Source organism: Epargyreus clarus, unplaced genomic scaffold (assembly GCF_041222505.1).
Source record: "Epargyreus clarus isolate Ecla_fem2 unplaced genomic scaffold, WU_Ecla_fem_2.2 ptg000014l, whole genome shotgun sequence".
NCBI classification, from domain to species: Eukaryota; Metazoa; Arthropoda; class Insecta; order Lepidoptera; family Hesperiidae; genus Epargyreus; species Epargyreus clarus.
The window spans coordinates 16706321-16726850 of record NW_027332222.1 but is presented as its reverse complement, the minus strand read 5'-3'; the positions used below and the strand labels follow the sequence as shown (position 1 = coordinate 16726850).

The 20530-nt window shown below is 34.1% G+C and overlaps 2 protein-coding genes across 2 annotated transcripts; one reads left to right on the top strand and one right to left on the bottom strand.

Moving 5' to 3' along the window:
* Positions 1-70: 70 nt before the first annotated feature.
* On the bottom strand, positions 71-11295 carry LOC140747050 (dual specificity protein phosphatase MPK-4). Its single transcript, XM_073079287.1, has 9 exons — positions 10668-11295; positions 10065-10196; positions 9705-9804; positions 3550-3785; positions 3152-3183; positions 3009-3116; positions 2437-2649; positions 1893-2079; positions 71-1103 (listed from the first exon to the last, which is right to left on the bottom strand). Exons 1-9 carry the CDS (start codon positions 10771-10773, stop codon positions 1000-1002), a joined length of 1218 nt encoding a protein of 405 aa, XP_072935388.1. The 5' UTR covers positions 10774-11295; the 3' UTR covers positions 71-999.
* LOC140747051 (uncharacterized) lies at positions 4704-8344 on the top strand. The gene is given in 3 exon segments (XM_083059001.1): positions 4704-4794; positions 5084-5262; positions 7714-8344. Coding segments are annotated over 3 exon segments (630 nt in total). The 5' UTR covers positions 4704-4718; the 3' UTR covers positions 8089-8344.
* Positions 11296-20530: the final 9235 nt, after the last annotated feature.

Below are 20530 nucleotides of genomic sequence, written 5' to 3'. Positions count from 1 at the left end.
TCAAATGGTAAATATTAAAATGTATATATAACGAAATAAGAATACTCAGGTTGTTAATAAAAAATGAAAATATGATAACAATTTTTATTTCTCCATTGTTTCAAACCTAACAATCAACAATAAGAAACATCTATGTAGAAACTTATAAACATCTATTTATTTACTGATTAATTGATAGAAATTGATTTAAAGGCTTAAATTATATAAATGCTTTAAATTTTAACCTACTGGAATCATGAAATTTAAGCACCAAAGGTCTAGCTTTTGCTAACAACATCTTGTTTAAATAATTTTTTTCAAATATTGTTCCCTAGGACATACCTAGTACGAGTACATTCAACAATGAAATATAATAATCATTTTATTTTTAATAAACATATGAACGGATTACTTATAACACTGCTTTTGTGAATTTCCTCTTATGATATCACAAATATTTCAAATTATTTCATTTTCAATGTTAAGTCCATATATGTACGGGAAGACAGGGTAAAGAATGATGTACTAAGGAAACTATCATAGCTAAATAGAAAAAATCCAAAATGCAGTGAAATATTAAACATTACGAAGATAATAAGAATATCTATATAAATATTCGAAAATATATACATATTTATATACATTTAGAAGTTAAAAATGATTGAATTTTGTTTGTAAACTTGTTAAGGTATACAGTCACTGAAACCAAAGGAACATATATGCATCATTGTATATAAGAATACTTTTTGTTTGACACATTCTACGTCTGCAGGTATATATTTACCTAGCTCCCATTCCATACACCTATCCAAGGACCTTTAACATCCTCACATTGATCCATTAGATCCATTGAGTATATAACAAAATTACTAAGTTATATTTTACCCGTCTATATTGGAAGTATTTTTATAACAAACCTAAGCATAATTTTACATTTATAATACATAACTTTCTACATCTTTCTGTGTGTAAACAGAGATAGAGAAGTTTCTTAATAAAGAAGTGATTGTAGTTGTAAGTTTAAACAGTGACTTGAACATTTTGTACTATGTTGGACCATTCCACCTTGGAGGGGACCAGGTAAAACGCCGGTGCCACCTTCTGACCACAAGGACATTTGCAACCTGTAACAAAAAAATATTATGATTTATAGAAAACAAAATAATTATAAAATATGTAAGACATTTTAAATAATTATGTTATATAAAACATTTGGGTTCTATTTCGAAAGAGTCCAATGTATTCTTAATTAATAATAAAAATGATTTTTATATAATTATTATAGTATCACGTTTACAAATGTATATGAGTGTAAAGTGATGAGACCAATTATTGTTAAAAATATGTTTATTACTAGAAGCAATATAATGAAGCAGTGGTAACATGCTTTAATGTGGTAAGACGATAGGAGGAGAGACATCCAGTGGACCCATAATATTTAGTTAATTTAGAGAAATGATAATTGGTTAGAAAAGATAAGGTAATTGGTTAGAAAATATAGTTTTTTTTTCTAACTGCTTCTTTTATACACATTCTAATAACACAGCTTCATCGTCCAACTTAATGATATTCAGTTATTATAATTTAATTAATCAATAATTTTAATTGATAAAAACACATTGTATTCTGCAAACCTAATACAGGTAGGACACACTAGACTATACTAAGTACATAATCTTATATATAAAATTCTCGTGTCACAAAGTTAATTACCATAGTCCTCTGAAACGGCTTTACCGATTTTCATCAAATTTATATGCATATTCATTAGGTTTGAGAATCGGCTATCTATTTTTCATACCCCTAAGTGATAAAGGTTAACATTTTTTATTTATATGGCAACACAACGTTTGCCGAGTCAGCTAGTATATGTGTAATAACCGTGTTCTGGCAAATAAAGAATTCGAACGTACCCATAACCCAGCTGAAGCTGCCGATCTTGTTGTTGCACTTGGGGCAGTGCAGCTTGCCGTGCGGCGCCTGCCCCACGCCGCGCATCCAGCGCATCGGCTCCACGAACCACATCGCGCGGCACGCGCCCTCCGCGCGCGCCGTGATGCTCGCCTCCACCAGGTTCGTCTCGCTGTAACCGTCCAGCACCTGGAGACCATAACATATCTTTTACCACTGGAGAAGATACACATTTTTTTAAGATATTACTTGAAGGTGACAGTGTTAAACGCTACGTGACAGTGTTAAACGCTACGTGTTCTGGTCTGAAGGGTGTGATACTTTTCCAAGGCGCCCCAGATTACAGATGTCCATGGGCAGCAGTAGCTACTTACCATCAGGTGGACTGCATGCTCATCTGCTAATCCTGTATACAATGATTCTTTTAGTTATATGATGATAACCATTTCCTTATCATATGAATAAAATTATTGATGTTATGACAAGTTACACTATTTATGACATTTGTTGTTTACTTTAATTAAAACTAATTTGTAACATCCATACCTCCTGACTGGGTCCTTCCTCATTATCAGCCTGGCTGTAACCAGCGTTGCTATCGCTGGAGTCTTCCGCTTCGATCTTGACCCCGTTGTCCATGATCTGGCAGGCCAGGCTCTTCAGCTTCTCGATAAGCAACTGGCCATTCTCAGCGCAATTCAACCCTGTAAGCTTGCTGGGCGGTGGACGGATGCCTTTCTTGGCCAGCTCTACTTTAACCTTATTGGAAAAAATAATATTTGGTTTAAGTGCTTATGCATAGACATCCCCAAATAATACTAAATTAGGGATGTCAAGCTCAGTCACACATAAAGTAAGCCAAGTTTAATTTATATTAATAATAATTAAACACAGAAATGCTATTACAGAAAGACGTATGTGTACAGAAATATATGTAGAAGTAATGTTTCCTAAGCCTTGGATCGAGTCTCAGATTTTTTTACTAAATCTATGTCTGAACTGATATATCATGTCTATCTTCTTATTATTCCATAAAATGTTGTTAAGTTAATTTATTTCTATATTATTTACAGGCACAATTCATATTGATAATTTATTATAAGATTATCATTAGGTACCTGTTTGGGTAAATGTGGTATAATATTGCTCTGGCTAGCCACAATTCGGCGACACTTCTTGCAGCGGTAGACTATAGGATCCGGCCGCTCTCGAATCAACCCTGGATCCTGATCCAGGGTTGATTCGAGAGCGACCAAGTGACCAAGTCCGCAAATAACTGGGGCAGAATTTTAACTGAAAAAAAGAATTATATGGAATTTTGATATTACAATATAATAATAGAGCATGTAAATTATTTTGACAATAAAGTTATTTTTTTGAACCGAAAATGTGATATGAAAAACTAATTAGTGTTTTAACCAAAGTGAAGTGCTTCAAAGCATCCTTCTTTTTTATAATTTTTATAGTTTAAGTAAATGAAACTTAATGTGGTGAAGACCGCATGACCTTGAGTAGGTATCAAGTCTCAACCCAGGTAAAAAGTTAAAACAATGTGGGACATAGACAGTTGGAAAGGCGACCGCTAGTGGTTATGATCACCCTAATTTAATACACGTTCCTATACGATGGGGTATTATATAGTATAAGATTTATAATAACCTTGCTTCAACTTCTGCCCAGCCATCTTCAACCTGAACTGCTTGAATCTTGGGTCATCTCTGTTGAGACGGTAGCCCATGTGCCCAAACAGCTTGAGCTGGGCAACGAAGCCCACGTTTGGGCCGATGAACCGCCGCTTAGTCTTGACCAGCACGAAAGCGTCTTCGTAGCAAAGGCCATACTTTTCCATTATGTAGCCAATAACCACAGCAGCCGAGCGAGACACTCCAAAGTAACTGAAAACAATTTAAAAAACACGTTATGAATCTATTATACTTTATTCTACAGCTGCTTATAAACAAAATATTCACTAATTATTTATCATTTATGGGGTTCCGTACCCAAAGGGTGCAAACGAAACCCTCCTGACTAAGCCTACCCGTCTGTAGTAAAAATAAAGTCTTGTAAATAATCTCATACGCTATTTTTCAACATCTTCGATTAAATAATATTTATTAGATAAAAACATCTACTTCATCAATCGTATTTACAAACTTAGTAAATAAGTAAAATTATATTAAAATTATATTAAAAGACTTAATAACAAGCCGAAGCCGGCGATGCATTGGCGAATCCTCTGGTGTTACAAATGTCCATAGGCTACGGTGACTGTTTTCCACCAGGTAACCCGTCTGTCTTATCGTTAGGTATAAATATAAAAAAATAATAAAAAAAAAAACAAAAATAATACACTAATATTATTTACAGAATATACAAAATATATTTTAAAAATAATTATAGTCTAAAAACTAAAAGCCACGCTAAAATCCAACAAGGAAAATCGTGAATCGATCCTGATTCCTGACGATCCTGATGAGGAAAATGGGATTACATTATTAAAATCGTGTATTGTCATGGGTTCTTGACAGTTGTTCAAGATTTTAAATTAATTGGACCGTTCAAAGTGGGTAAAAATCGAGTTCAAAGATTCCATTACGTAAATACATACAGGCCAAGCTAATAAAAGCGTGGTAAAAAGAAAAAAATGATGAAGATGAAATTGCATTTGAAGCGGGGACAAAAGTTGTAAATTTATCGAAGAATTAATTTTATTTTGTCACTTTGATCAACAATACCAAGTACATACCTACTTGCCGTCAGCGAGCAAAAAAGTTAGTAAAGGATAAAAGCGCATTTGAGATGAGAGCTCTTATATTGTTTAGTTCGCCATGCCGCAGTGTGTATTCTAAAGTTGTAAAAATAATGCGCGGAAAAACAAACCAACAGACGGAGTGTCTTACTTTCAATGCGTATTTGTACAATAAGTCATATAATAAACTTTAATGTAACTACTAATGAACCTAACAAATAGTATTATATTTGAACCGCAAATTTTCGATTTTATACCAACGTCGCAAAAGTTGGCCACAACGTGCCAAGGCACGCGCAAACATTTGTGTAGCAGAACAGTAGGCATGGAGTAGATTGAAATCTAATGTTTAATTATTTATTATCAGAACATTAAAATGGGCTTATGCTACTTTTGTCCTATTTGTTGGCCTCTAATTAGATATTAATATTCCATTTTATTTAGGCTTTCCTAGCAATCTTACGCGTGAGGAATGGATCTCGATTGTCGCCAGAGAAAGAGGAGATAAGTTTTATAAACCTGCTAAGAATTCGGTTATATGTTCGGATCACTTTGGCAAATCGGATATATCCGGAAATACTAAACGACGTAGATTGGCTACAACAGCAATTCCTAAGTTACAGGTACACATTACGATAATCGAAATGTAATGTTTGGTTTATTTTTGTTGTTTGCATATTTTCGATCACTAATAGGAACTAGATACACATTACACAATCAGCGACAAAAAACGTCCTCGCGAACAGAACGCCCAATTAGAGATACGGGTGCGCTTCTAGGTTAGTAGCGTTTGAACGATCAGAGAGTAAACATGCCTCAGTGTTCGTTTAAAAATTGCAAAAATCACACATCTAGGACGCTAAAAAAGGATGGAATATCGTATTTTCGGTATGTATTCATATTATTAGTATATAATTGCTATTAATCTATCATAAATACCGATATTTCGTTCGTAAATAATGTATTTTTAAGTCGTGAAGTTGTCAGCAAAATGTATAAACCATTAAAATTGTAAAGTCTGTTACTAAACGTATAATTCTTACAACTGCATGCCCACTTGATTTTTTCGGGTAACATGGGTGACTCAGTTCGAACTTGAGTGGAGACGCTATTGTTTTGTATTTTTTGTTTAAAAATATTTGTTTTGTATACTAATAAAAACATACATACCTGTGTTACCCAAAAGGTTAGGCAGAGGTTTTAGATACCAAATATAAATAGTAAAAGTAAACAAAGTTGTGAAATTTATTTAATATATTTTTTAAGATTTCCTCGAGATCCAGTGCGGTGTGCAAAATGGATATCTGTTGTAGCACGACAAAGATGCGAGGAATTATTTAGGCCGGCTCAAGGGAGCGTTATATGTTCACAACATTTTCTAGAAAGTGATGGATATATGACCGATAAGGGCATAAAAAGACTACACAAAACCGCTGTACCTCGAATAGTATGTAAAATTTTAATATACTTAGAATATTCACTTATTAGCCTTTAACATGGATTAGTATTTATGACTTTTTTGTTCATAGGAAGTGATTTAATAAATAATAGTAAATTATGACTACGATAAATTATATTATATACTTACATTCGCGTAAAATCCATTATGTTCATTAAAATTCTCTACTTCGTCGTAAAAATTTATTGCTTTTCGTGCGCAGTTTTTGAATAACACCTTTAATTAATGGTGATAACGTTGATATTGCATTAATGTTAGATTCTGTCAACTAGAATTTTATAAACACGTGTGACGCCACTTTTAAGTTCATTTTTGTATGGGATTATGTAATACATATAGTTCCTATTAGGGATCGAAGATGCATATATATCTATATATGTATTTAACAAAGAATATTTTAATAACAGATTAAACTCCCGTCAGAGGAGGACACCAAATTCTCAGTGTCTCAATTTCATAACGTGATAAATTTTAATATTATTGAAATATTAATTAAATACATATGTTTAGAATTTCATATTACTTTACGCATATTCCTCAGTAAAATTTGAGATAATTTTTGTTTTTTTTTTTTTTTAATAATAATAATCTTTATTAATCAATATAATTTTTACATAATATTACCGCTTTTTATAATAATTTGCAATGTACATTAGGTAATGATTAGCTGACAATCTAGCAGTAATGTATTGTGCGATATACATCATTGTTAAGTGCTAATACATAGTGGTTAATGTTACTATACAATTTTGATACAGAATAATTCAAAACGGCATGTTATTCTATTCTCCGTACTAGTTTGCACTGTATGACGGCAGAACAGCGTCACTCGCTCGTTATTCACTATTCACTTATTTCTATGTACCCACATTGCACAATTCAACAGTGTAGTATAAGTAAAATAATAGGAAAAAACTCAGTTTATTTTAGTTACACTTAATTGATACTATTTTTAATTTATTTATTTATATTAGTATTTGTTTCATGTTTTCATACCGGTTTTAAATTAGCATGTATAATTCACATATTATAAATGGAGGTTATAATGTAATTTTTATAATAAATTATATTTTTTTGTGTGAAGTACTTTTGATAAATAATATTAATTATTATATACATAAATATTTTATTATGTATGGATAAGTTTGTATTAACGTGTGCGTATGAGTCAAAGTGTGTGTGTTTGTGTATGTATGTACAAAATAATTTCAATATATGTATGATCGTGTGCGTATAAGTGAATGTGTGTGCATATATCTGTGTTAATGTGTAAAGAAGCAATTTTATTTCCATTATTGAAAGGTGTATCATTCGCTCTTAATTCAAAAGATTTTCTGTTTCAGTATATGTCATTGTTTGTAGGTATTTGTCAATCTTTTTCTTACATGAATAAGTAGTGTCATTTAGTATATCTGTGTATTTATTTATTTTATTGTATAAATAGGGGCCCAGATACGGGGAAAATCTGTGGCTAAATTTTGTTTAATATTAGGTACGTCTTCACTCCATAGATAGTAGTTCACTCACAATTTTGCTAAGTGATTATTGTTTGTTAAAAGTAGTTGTTAATTATTAGCAAAATGCTACTTTTATATTAACGATGCATTTTTTTCAGCCTCCATCTTCGAGTTTCGTACTGGACTTAACTCAAAATCCCAACTCAAATCAGCCTGAACAAATCAAATCAATCAAAAAATCAAAAATCAAAGGCCAATCTGAGCAAGAGCAAGATACTTATGTATTTACTATTACGTCATCACCTGACGCGTCAGTATCAGATTTAATACCAGTTTCTGAAACACCTAAAGAGAAGTTTTTGAGTAGACAGTTACTCGCTGCTCGCAAACTCATTGCAAATAAATCAAGGAAGATTCAAAATTTGCAAAGAAAGTACGAGAGGCTGGTGAAAAAAACCAAGAAATTAAAAAATATAATTATTTTGTTAAAAAAAAGCAACCGCAAACCAGGCCGTCCTGCTAAACTTACTTGATTTACTTGACAGTAAAATGGATTATGTTGAAAAAACACCTATATAAATGATAATTGGTAAAAAGTGATAATAAACACTTTAATCAGTCGCCGACATTACATTCACTCGACGAAATCAAAAATTACCTACACAAAATAAATAAACAAAAACATAACACTGTATAATAAAAATAATAAATAATACGTACATCTTTTAATTTTGAGTAATTATTGTGAAGAATGATTGTAAAACATTAATTAAAATTTTGTGACTTTTGTCCTTGTGTTTTTACAAATTAATGTCGTTCCCTATCTAAACCTTAGTTAAATACAGATATTGGTAATTATATTAATTATATTATTCATTACACATATTACAGACAAAAAATATTGCTTTTTTGATTTCTTGATTTTTGAAATCTTTATAAATTAAAATTAATGTCCTCTTATTTTAAACAAAATTACTTATTTACAAGACTATTATAGACAGTTTTAAAGTAATTATTGTGTGGGATTATGCATGTAGTTGTTATGGTTCATATAAGATTATCTCATAAAATAAATGAACAAGTTTCATTTAATATAATTTAGGAACAGTAAACATGCTTGCAGTTCAGCTGATGGTAAGTTCCTGTTGCCGCCCATGGATATCTGTAATCATCCTCAGATATGATAAGATTCCTACCTGAGTTCTGCAACAGATACATCCCTGAGGACTGGGCTGGAATGCCTTAGAAAAGTATGTATACCTTACCACACCCGTCAAACCAGAGCGCAGCAGCAATTAATATTGCTGATATCAAGCAGAAATATGTGTGGTGATACTGGTGATACCTTCATAAAGTGATGCCATCGTTAAACCCTTAATATCTCTACTACACAACTTGCCTGATTTAAGAATGGCGATTCTTTCTGAAAAAGATCGATTTTCGAATCGATTAGAATCGAAGTGCAATAAATCAATTCACAAAAAAGTCGAGGCCCAAAGAATCGATCCTCTAAAAACTCGATCTTTGATCTTTTCAGCTACAAAGGGCGAAGATAGCGAAAAAAAAAAGGTCATCATGACCAAAAAGCACTGAAGTATGTATCCATCAGCAAAAACATGTCTATAAACCCATTCAACCAACTATGAAAAGATAGATTTTATAGGTTGAAAGATCCTTTACTGGAAATTGATTAAAATAATTGATTTTTTTGTCCCAAAAGATAGATTCTTCGATTAATCGATCTCAGGTCGCCATCCCTAGCCTGACTTCTCTCATTTCACCTAGACACAATTCAATAGAAAATACACAACACAATAAAAGCAAAATAGTTTTAAAATATACATTTTTTTATAATTTAGGAGTAGCAGACAAGCATGCAGTTCACCTGGTGGTAAGTGGCTACTGCCGCCCATGGACATTTGTAATCAACCCCAGATAGGATTAAATATTCCTACCTGAAGTCAGCCACAGATGCCCTGCGTCTCCTGAGGACTAAGCTGGTACGCCTCTGTAAAGTATGTCTTCCTTACCACACCATTGAAACCAGAACACAGCAACGTTTAACGGTGCTATTATGAGGCAGAAATAGGTATGGGGATGGTGCCGCCAGATCGAACCTGAGAGTGTTCTGCCACCATCAAATACTTACCAATGGACAAGCACAATGCCTCCATTGCTGACTGCTTCCTTGATGAACTCATTGCATTCTGGTAAATGACTGATAAGGTCCTCCTTGGGTACATCTGCCACTGAAAATAACAACTAACATTTTAGTATACCTAACATTAAACTGGACTACAAACATATTGCCACCTTAAAATGCTGTAAATTTGTCCCTTCTTGCAGCTCTGCTGAAATAACGATGCCACATTGGACTAAACATTGAACTGAAAGTAGATATTGACTAAAGTAAACATTTTTAGTTTATTTTTACATTATGATTTTAACATAGGCCAGAAACTTTTAACTACTTAAAAACTAAAATATATTTTCATATTTCCTGATCTACCTTTTATATACTTGAAATGTAGGTTAGGTCGTTCCAGGATAGACCTAGGCAGGGGAACTAGATCTATAGTGAGAATGTGTGTGACATTCAGTTTTTCCAATGTTTTGGAATCCCGAGCACAGGCCAAATTACCTGAAATGCAATATAACATTATACGCTTGAAATAATTTGTGAAAAAGCTATCATACTATTTTTAGCTAACTTAACTTTATAGCAGCTGTTAAACAGAATTTGCAAAATTAGTGGATGCCTGGTGGTTTAAAGTCTGCCTGTCACAAGTCTGAGGTGTGAATCCCTGCCTGATTATTCAAAATAATGTATGTGAGAAATAGCAATTAATTATCACTTGCCATACTACTGAAGAAAATCATAGTGAGGAAAGATAAATGCCTGAGTTCTTTAAGAGGGAAATCTGAAAGATGTGCGAACCATGTGTACCACTTTGTACCTGTCCAGCATGATGGACTGTGACTTAGGTGGTATTTTACTGTAATCAACACCAAAATACATTGAACTAGAAATTAAAATAGAGTTATAGTTGAAGTTGGTTACAGATGCATTGGGTATACAAGGACTGCTAATAAGGACTAACATGGTACATACCCAAGTACAATCCATCATCAATGAGGTCTACACTGATGTCGAGGTCATCATCTTCTTCTCGTGGCTCCTCGGCGTGGATCTGCACATCAGCTATTTGCTTAGCCATTTAGGTTAACAGTTTAAACACAACTAATTAAAAGATATTCGTCGTTTAAAGTCTTTTTGTATAGTAATGTTATCTGCAAAATGATTATCCCGTTGGTAAATATGAATTCGGAAATATGTGCATGAGACCTGTTACTGGCTAAATAATTTGTAATTCTCAATATTTGTTACATTTACTTCAAAATTACCCTTGATAGATAATCTAAAAATCGATTCACTTCTGTTCACCAATAAATATACACGGTTTATTTAACGATAACCTCTATTTTCACGTATAGAGGCATTGTATTGAAAAATGTGTAAACAAATTGTAAGTCGCCTGGGTTGTAGAAAAATCAATACTTTGGATCCGTCATATGTTCAGAATACTTCACAATTATAAAGTTTTTTATTGTCTTTTAATGGATTTTACACTTTTATATGAACAATTAATACGTAATTTAGGAAATTATAAAATATTGAAGAATTACGAAACATTACTTGACGGAAAATCCATTACAAATTGCAATTTACGCGCGAAACTGTCATTTTTTTGTTTTAAATTTGACAATTACATAGGGTCTGAGCAAGAATATTTAGTTCAAACTGCCAACAATCTATAAAACTAAAAATATATATTAGTGGATATAAGACTTATAACCCGGAAATGTACCGTTTGTAATTTTTATCTAACATATCAACTGAGCTTACAACCTATATTATATGATATCTGCCGCCTATAAACATAGTGGACTCTACGACCAAAAATCTTATATGAAATCTATTAACGCACCTGGCGTTGCTACTATTGAAAATTAAATATATTTACTCACTTTAGTATATTTACCTTTCACATTGCACATCCTTTATCCTTTACTAAATTGATTGGGCTGAGACGAACTATATGTCCACCTTCAGGGTATAAAAAAGTCAGGCGCCTAATAAAATGAACATAGCAAAAAGGAGTATAGGTGTTCTGTGGCAAAAAGGCTTGTAATAATTTACTATTACTGTCCCACTGCTGGGCACGGGTCTCCTCTCAGAATAAGAAGGATTAGGCCATAGTCCACCGCGCTGGCCAAGTGCGTATTGGTAGACTTCACATACCCTTAAGATTTTTTTTTTTTTTTTTTATAAATCACTCAGGTATGCAGGTTTCCTCACGATGTTTTCCTTCACCGTTTAAGCAAGTGATAATTAATTTCTACTACGCACATTAATTTGAAAATCAGAGGTGCGTGCCCTGGGATTTGAACTTCGGACCCCTCGATCGAGAGGCCGCGTTTCTTAACCACTAGGCTATCACTGCTATAATTACACACAATACCGTAAAATACACGTGTGGAAAATTCCAAATTAACAAATCGTAGCGTTCCCCATGAGCCTAAATAGACGATTTAATGAAACAGTTATTTTGCAGTATTTTATATATATAGTCTGCATCGTTTGACTCGGCATTTTATTTATCAGAGTCGTATGGTTTAATACATTTTGTTTCTTTCTTCAATGGGTCTGACGTCACTATATTAGAAATGAACTATTGTTACGTATTATTGCCTCACAAAAGTTCAATACCAGTTTATCAAAATATAATCCTCTGCTTCTAAAATTGTTCCTAGTTTTTTATATGTAAAAAGATTAAACTTTCTACGTCCACGCATATATTATCGTTAACCTTAGCGCATTGTATAACATGATGACTCGGCAGTTCCGACCACTTTCGTAAGTGCTTCGTCTAGGGTTGCCAATAATATATTTTATTTGGGAACATACATACATACACACACATTACATTTTAAATTTATTATGAAATTGTGATTTTACTTTTAACAGAAGCGTGGAGTGTTTTAAATTTATTGATGATTTACTTGAAATTGAATAAGATCTTAAAAAATAATACATCCTAAATAAACATCAGAATACATCCTTCTGTACTATATTTTCTATTCCATAAGTTATTGACATAATTATACAAAGGAGACTAAAATATTAGATTATTTTTCGCCAACGCTTTAGATTTTTGCTTTAGGCAGTTGTCACGTCCGATGATACATTCAAAATGTTGTGGCTGGTGTTTCATCACGTCCGACCATGCTTATTATGACTGAAGTAACATGATGAATCAGAACTAGGTTTCTGGGATTTTATAAATTGCCACCACTAAGCGCTAAGTTTTGTAATATTTTATTACGAGTTGATTGATGTCGCTCGAATTACAAGATCACATACTCGTATGTATTTGTAGCACTTTAAAATGATGATATTATGAAAAAGTTAATGATAGCTCAGTAATTTCAAATTCAGTGTAAGAGCGCTGGGAGTCGGTGGTTCAAACTCAGACACCTCACGTCACAAATATTTTTTTTATAAGTTAAATATATATTAGAAATTAGATATCTTGCGTAAACGGGGATGTAAAACATATAAATAAAGATGTTTGATTTGATTTGATTTATCAAGGACAAGGATACCATCACAGACGACTGCAATTTTTGTAAAATAATAAATAAACAATGTTCAAGGATGTGTAAATTTTACTAAGCCTGCCAAGGGTGTGAGCATACTGGATTATGATCTCAAATCTTTAATCTCTTTAATGAGCGGTGTCTCTATCTTTAGTATGAAAATAAAGTACCTACTGATGATGAGGTGCTTAGTGTTACAACATATTTTGAACTGCTCATTTTGAATTACCATATTCAGTAAGTATACCAAGTGAGTGATACATGTATTTGATTGCAATTTAATCTCTCATTCCCACCTTGTAGATACGCGGAAAAAACTCTACCAACCCACTTCGCAGGAACATTCCCCAGCATTATTACACCATGTGTATCTGGTATAGTGCGAAACAGGTTGACTTCAATTTCTGATGAAATGAGGAAAATTATACAACTTTAATATTACTTCGGCTTGTTTGATTCTTTCTAAATTTCTCAATATTTTAATGTCGTGGGAGAAGGAAATGATATTGCAATTTTTGACATTTATGTAGATTGATATACTACTAATAAGGACGTTTACGTTGATTTTGTAGCTAAGACAACCTTCCCTATTTTAGTCTATAAAGGTACCTACTTAGGTAGAATCCGTGGCTCAACTCCGAAGACGACATCGCCACATTTATTCTGTTTTATATGTCCAGTGCTAAGCGCTACTGTGTTCAATTGAAGGGTAGTAAGATAGAGACACTCATAAGAGGCTCACCGGTCATCATTAATGTCAATCAATAATCACAATTAATCTGTGATTTACCTCAAGTAAGACTAATCCTATCTGGGGTAGATTACGTTTGTTCATGTGCGGCAGTGGCCATTCAACACAAGTAGCTAGACTAAATGGTTGTTTGGTAATTCTATGAAATAAAAAAGTTTAATTCACAAAATGATAACGCAATATAGCTAACAGACATCCGTGAATAAATTATAAATAATAAGTATAAGCACATATACATATTACGTTACGCTGCAAGTTCGTGTGTTCATTTACGCGAATTACATGATTACGCATAATACAATTTGCAAAATTGTGCCAAACCAAGTTGCAACGATCTTTCTTCATCACGGGCTGAAATCGAGAACAGCGTTACGTCAACGCACGCCAACATAACACAAGTTTCGCCCAATAACGTACTTCTACAGATCCATACTAACTTATCTTCACTTATAGAGATCCTTAGCCGTTTAATATCACATTTTGAAGCTACGTAGTGACCTGCCTTCTAGAGATTCACTATACATTTTATATATCAAATGGTTATCTAGTCGTTATTATTAACACTAACCCATTAATACCCTTGTAGAAGTCTAGAGCTCAGATCTCTTGAAAATATAAACGGATAAAATTACTTAAGTACTGTCATATAATTAGATTACTGTCGGAAAAGGGTAATCAAAAATCGTAATGCTTTAAATATCCTCTGCAATGCGGTAAGTGCGACTCGCACTTGACCAATTTTTCTTGCTCTGTAATTAATCTACCTTCGTACATTTTCGGCAAGTTTCTTAAGTTCACGTCTGTTCTAGAGTTTGCGACCTTTTTTTTGTTCACGAGGGGGAAACCTTCAAAAGGTGCCCGATGCCTTGGAGCGACACAGGGTTATGTGGGACTCTTACCGCACTAAAACCCTCCCGGCGGCCGTCCTCAGCGCTGCGTAGAGGACTCCGGGATCTCCAAAGGAACGCAACCGGAGTCCTCCAAACGCGACCTAGTGACACTTTACGACCTAGTCGGCGAAGCCCTTAAACATTTCTAACCTTAACCTTTATATACGAAATCATAAGTATACAATTACATTTCGTTTCGTCATTTAAGTATTCCCCAAAGGTTATTTACGATTGTAGATGCGCATAAATATTGAGTCAGCTATTGTTATTCAATAGGGAATATGCATGTGCTTTAGATTTGCTTGTTATTTTTTTCCTCGGTACATTACGGTCCTGAAATTACATCTAAACCATTATTTTTTCTTTATTTCGTGTTAAATTGTTTAAAACTTTAATCAAAAATCGTAAATTATGCGCGCGAAATTCAAATTTGCAAAACGCATTCCCATTGGTCGAATCGAAAAATGACGTCACATAGCGTGTTACGATGTTTATCGGCGTCGATATTCAAACTGTTTGAGAGAAAAATTGTTTTTGTCTATATTCCTACAGTGTTATTTATTACCTAGTGCGATTTTTCTAGATAGTTTTATTAGGAATAATCAAGAACAATGATTGAAAGTAGTTTTGTCAAAGCACAATCGGACTATTTACCTAAAATATGCAAAATGAATAAACAGTTTTTTATGCATAGGTCAATTCGGAAATATTTAACTGATCATAACTTATTATGTTAATATTCTTTTTTTTTCTTTTTTTTATAATATAGCAGACGAGCATACAGTCTGCCCATGGACATCTGTAATCAACCCCAGATAGGATTAGATATTCCCACCTGAGGTCGGCCACAGATGCGCCGCTATCCCTGAGGACTAAGCTGGCACGCCTCGGAAAAGTCTGTCTCCTACCATACCCTTCAATCCGGAACACAGCATCACCTAACACTGCTGTTATTAGGTAGAAATAGGTGTGGCGGTGGTGCCTCCGGAGTCGAACCACAAAGGGTTCTACCACCTTCAACCTATCATCTATCTTCACCTATCTATATAATATTATAATAGATTATAATGCATTTTGTGTGTTTCAAATGATAGTGTTTGTTGTAGAAGTCGATAAGTACCTAACGAAGTAGATGATCAATGCAATATTTTAAAATCATTTACCTAAAATTATTGTTTGTTACAGTAAATACAAATGTTAATGCGATTTTGGAGATACTATATCTGTTTCCTATAATCTTGCACCACATTTTTCGTATTTTCGCATCTTTTGCAAAAGAAAAAACACTATATAATGTATTTATAGTACTGGTTTGCACAATAACTCTAGGAAATATTTATAAAGTGGTTATTTAGCCTTTCCCATGATGTAAATAGCGATGAAACCTGAAAACGTTTAATAATACCTTTATGTGCATACAGTTATCATCAATATTAATACAAATCACGCTACGTGACGTCATTCAAAGAGCGCGTAAAATGGCGGCGTTCAAATGTGTCAAATTTTATTGATACTTTAAATATTGTTTAAAAAAATATTTCCAACACTAATAAAATTGTTTATATTTTTTACTATGTTAAAACGATGTGATAAGTGGTTTAAAATAATAAAATAAAAATGTGCATATTCCCTATTGTCCTGTGTAGAAATAAAAATTATGGCGTAATTGAGATTAAACAAATTTACTCGTATATCAAGGTGAGGTCACTATCGACTGAAAAGAACAGTGTGTAATTTTGATTTATGACGAGTATAATTATATATCTACAAATACCTAAGTCATGATTTAAAAAAATATAAACCCAACAACGCTAATAAGCCGCCTATGCGCTGGAATAAGTATTTATTGTAAAATCATTTTCTAATTTACCCAGTATCAATCTTCCTATCGAAACGAATGTTATATTATTATCGTCCGTGCTTAAGATAAAGTATCTGTAAACAAAAACACAACCCTCCTATAATTACAGAAAACAATTCATATTTTAACAATGATGATATATATATTTTTATAATATAGGAGTAGCAGACGAGCATGCAATTCACCTGATGGTAAGTAGCTACTGCCGCCCAAAGACGTCTGTAATTAACCCCAGATAGGATCAGATATTCCTACCTGAGGTCGGCCACAGATGCCCCGCTACCAGTGAGGACTAAGCTGAAACGCCTCGAAAAAATATGTCTCCCATACCCTTCAAAACGGAACACAACAGCGCCTAACACTGCTGTTATTAGGCAGAAATAGGTGTAGCGGTGGTGCCGCCGGAGTCGAACCACAAAGGGTTCTACCACCTTGCAAATGTTATATTATTATAGTCACCATAATAATATTATACGAAACCATGCAGTCCTCTATCACCCTCAAACACTGAGTCCATGCTTAAGATAAAGTATCTATAAACAAAAACCCTCCTACAATCGCAGAAATCAATTCATATTATTACCAATGATGATACATAATTGTAATAATACCAAGGTTCAAAATATAACACATTGTTTTTACGAACAATATTAACTCAATATTAATAACAGCTTTGCGTGTGAATTGTCAGATACATGCACAATAAATATAAATCATTATTAACAAGTAGATATCATTATTCTGTAAACAATGAATAATTTACGGGATATAATTCATCTACTTATCGAAGGTTAACGATCAACTGTCTTATTGTTATAATTAATATCCTAAATCTATTTAACGCCGACCGGGTAATGTAGGCAAATTTAACTGAATTCCGTTACATTTACATAGTTTCTCTATTGTTACGTTTACTCAATGTACCAAAAAAACGGAACAGAATAATAGATTGAGTAAACGTAACGTAAAATTGTGGGATGTGTTGAAAGCTCATGGTAAGGGTACAGGTTTTGTCTAAGATTGCACTTATGCCTGACCGCAGGTAGAACTCTTATCGTATCTGCGGCGTTGTGAACTTGCAATATCTTGCTCCTTCTGTGTTTTCAAAAATCTCACCAAAATTAATATAAAAAATATTTTGTTTTTACTTATTATTGGGTGCCATCAATTACTCACTATACCAATCAAATATTTGTTAATTCATTACTCAGAGAATTAAAAAAAAAATGAAATTTTCTACCGTAGATTTCGCAACGTAACGTAAAATTGTGGGATGTGTTGAAAGCTCATGGTAAGGGTACAGGCCCTCCAGTTTTGTCTAAGATTGCACCTATGCCTGACCGCAGGTAGAACTCTTATCGTATCTGCGGCGTTGTGAACTTGCAACATCTTGCTCCTTCTGTGTTTTTAAAAATCTCACCAAAATTAATATAAAAAATATTTTGTTTTTACTTATTATTGGCTGCCATCAATTACTCACTATGCCAATCAAATATTTGTTAATTCATTACTCAGAGAATTAAAAAAAAAATGAAATTTTCTACCATAGATTTCGCGCTTAATGTAAAAATTATCTGGCAACCCTGTTAAGCGGCCGCTTTAGTCCCGAACAAAACAACAGATGGCAGTGTACGAGTCCCTGAAACGCGGTAACGATGTTTACTTCTGGAACCTATATAAGCCCCAGATAATTTCTGAATTGTTAGGTTGTTTGTGGTTTGAAAAAGGTTCTGATGTATATTTTTGAAAAGGCATTCTCCGGAATGCCTTGTATAAATGGCTGCGTAGTAGGGTCTTTTTAACGATCTTTCTTCATTCGATTCTAATTATTATTCGATATGAAAATATCGATTCGGGATTGGTTCACGCATGGAGGATGGACTTATCTGAGTATATAGATGGTTATCTTCATAACATCTGCCGCACAACGTTTGCCGGGTCAGCGAGTTAGCCGTTTTGGAGGAGTGCGGTAACTAGCATTGTGACATGAGAATTTTATAAATAAGATTTTAAATGTTGATACAATACGTTTTATTCCTAAGCGGTCTTTCCATTATCGGCGGACTATGGCCTAATGCATGCAGTGGGACAGTAATGGGTTGATGACTAGGAACTGTATTCCTAGGTAGCGATATCGTATAAATTGTCCCTGTAGTACCGGGACCAGAATGGGCTACTGTATCCTCTGCCTGTCGTAAGAGGCGACTAAAAGGGGCTTCCGGGGTTGCGGGCGGCAAGAGTGGGAGCTCAAACCGTCCAGCAAGCGACCCCGGGAGGACAGCGGTTTGTGTGGTCGCATATCGCTGTAATCACCAGGGGATGTGAGAGGAGCGTAAATTGCTCCCCCCAGGGTAGAGCCCGATAGAAGGGCATCGCGTTAGGAGGACTCCGGTTGTGTTCCGTTGGAGATCCCGGAGTTCTCCACCAAACGCTCAGGACGGCCACCGGGGGGGTTAGCGCGGTAAAAATCCCACATAACCCGGCGTCACTCCCATGGCGTCGGGTACCTTTTGAAGGTTTCCCCCTCGTCAAAAAAAAAAGAAGGTAGCGATATCGAAATCGGAGCTGTATTACGTTGTCACACAAGTCGAATGTGAAAGCGTGACACGTAAATCACAGCCGAGGCCTCGCCTCATCGGGACCCGGCAGTAACCCTCCAATCTTCTCCGCTACACTGAACACACGACAATGACACTAGGGTGACTAACTAATTGGATTTCACAGGACAATAATATGCTCTTTGAAATTGGAGGAAGCGATAATTAAATATTGATTGAACATGTTTGTTTTATAGAATCTCCGCGGTTTTACTATGATTATTGCAAAAACAGGCTAGGGATTTTCCTCCTATGTATCTAAAACTAGAACAAATCGCCTTTATTTTTTACGTAGGTACCTATATATTTCTAAAGTGACGATAAAACGTAATTATTCACGTATAAATTTTAAAGAATAAATAACACTTAATGTTTATTTCTTTAGTTCAAGCAAAATTGTGTTGAATTTTCAAAATACTTAGTAAACTAATCCATTACGTAACTAGAATTTCCATGCCACAAAAAAGTATGTCTGCCCTACCATACCCTTCAAATCAGAACACAACAGTGTTTAATATTGCTGTTACTTATTAGACAGAATTAGGTGTGAATGAGGTGTGTGGGAAAAAAGCGCAAATAATGCAACAGATGGCGTTGTGAACTCGTAACACGCCCTGAGAAACAGCCAGACGTTCAGCGCTTTAGTTATCAACAAAACAGACAGATGGCGATGTACCAATTCCTGAAACGCGGTAACGATGTTTACTTCTGGCACCTATATAAGCCCCAGATCCTTCGTGTTTGAGGATAGGACTAGAAAAACGGAACTCACTTACTACGTAGCGTAGACATATTTTTGCAAAGGCAGTCTCCGGAATGCCTTGTAAAGTTTAACTGCAATTTTGTCTGTGGTTCAGTACAGATGTCCATGGGCGGCAGTTACAGTTACTAACGATCAAGTTGACTGCATGCGCGCTTTGCTAATTCAAATTCATTGAAAAAAAATGCATCATAATAAAGTGGACTTATTTTTTATACAATAAAAGTAATATACAGTCTTGGCCATCATATATCATTTTGATCATCATTATCATCAACCCATTACTATTCCACTGCTGGACACAGGCATTTCACATACCTTTGAAAACGATTTTTTAAAATTTGTCAGGTATGCAGGTTTCCTCACGATGTTTTCTTTTACTGTTTAAGCAAGGGATAATTAATTTCTAATACGCACATAACTTTGAAAAATCAGAGGCGCGTGCCTGGGATTTG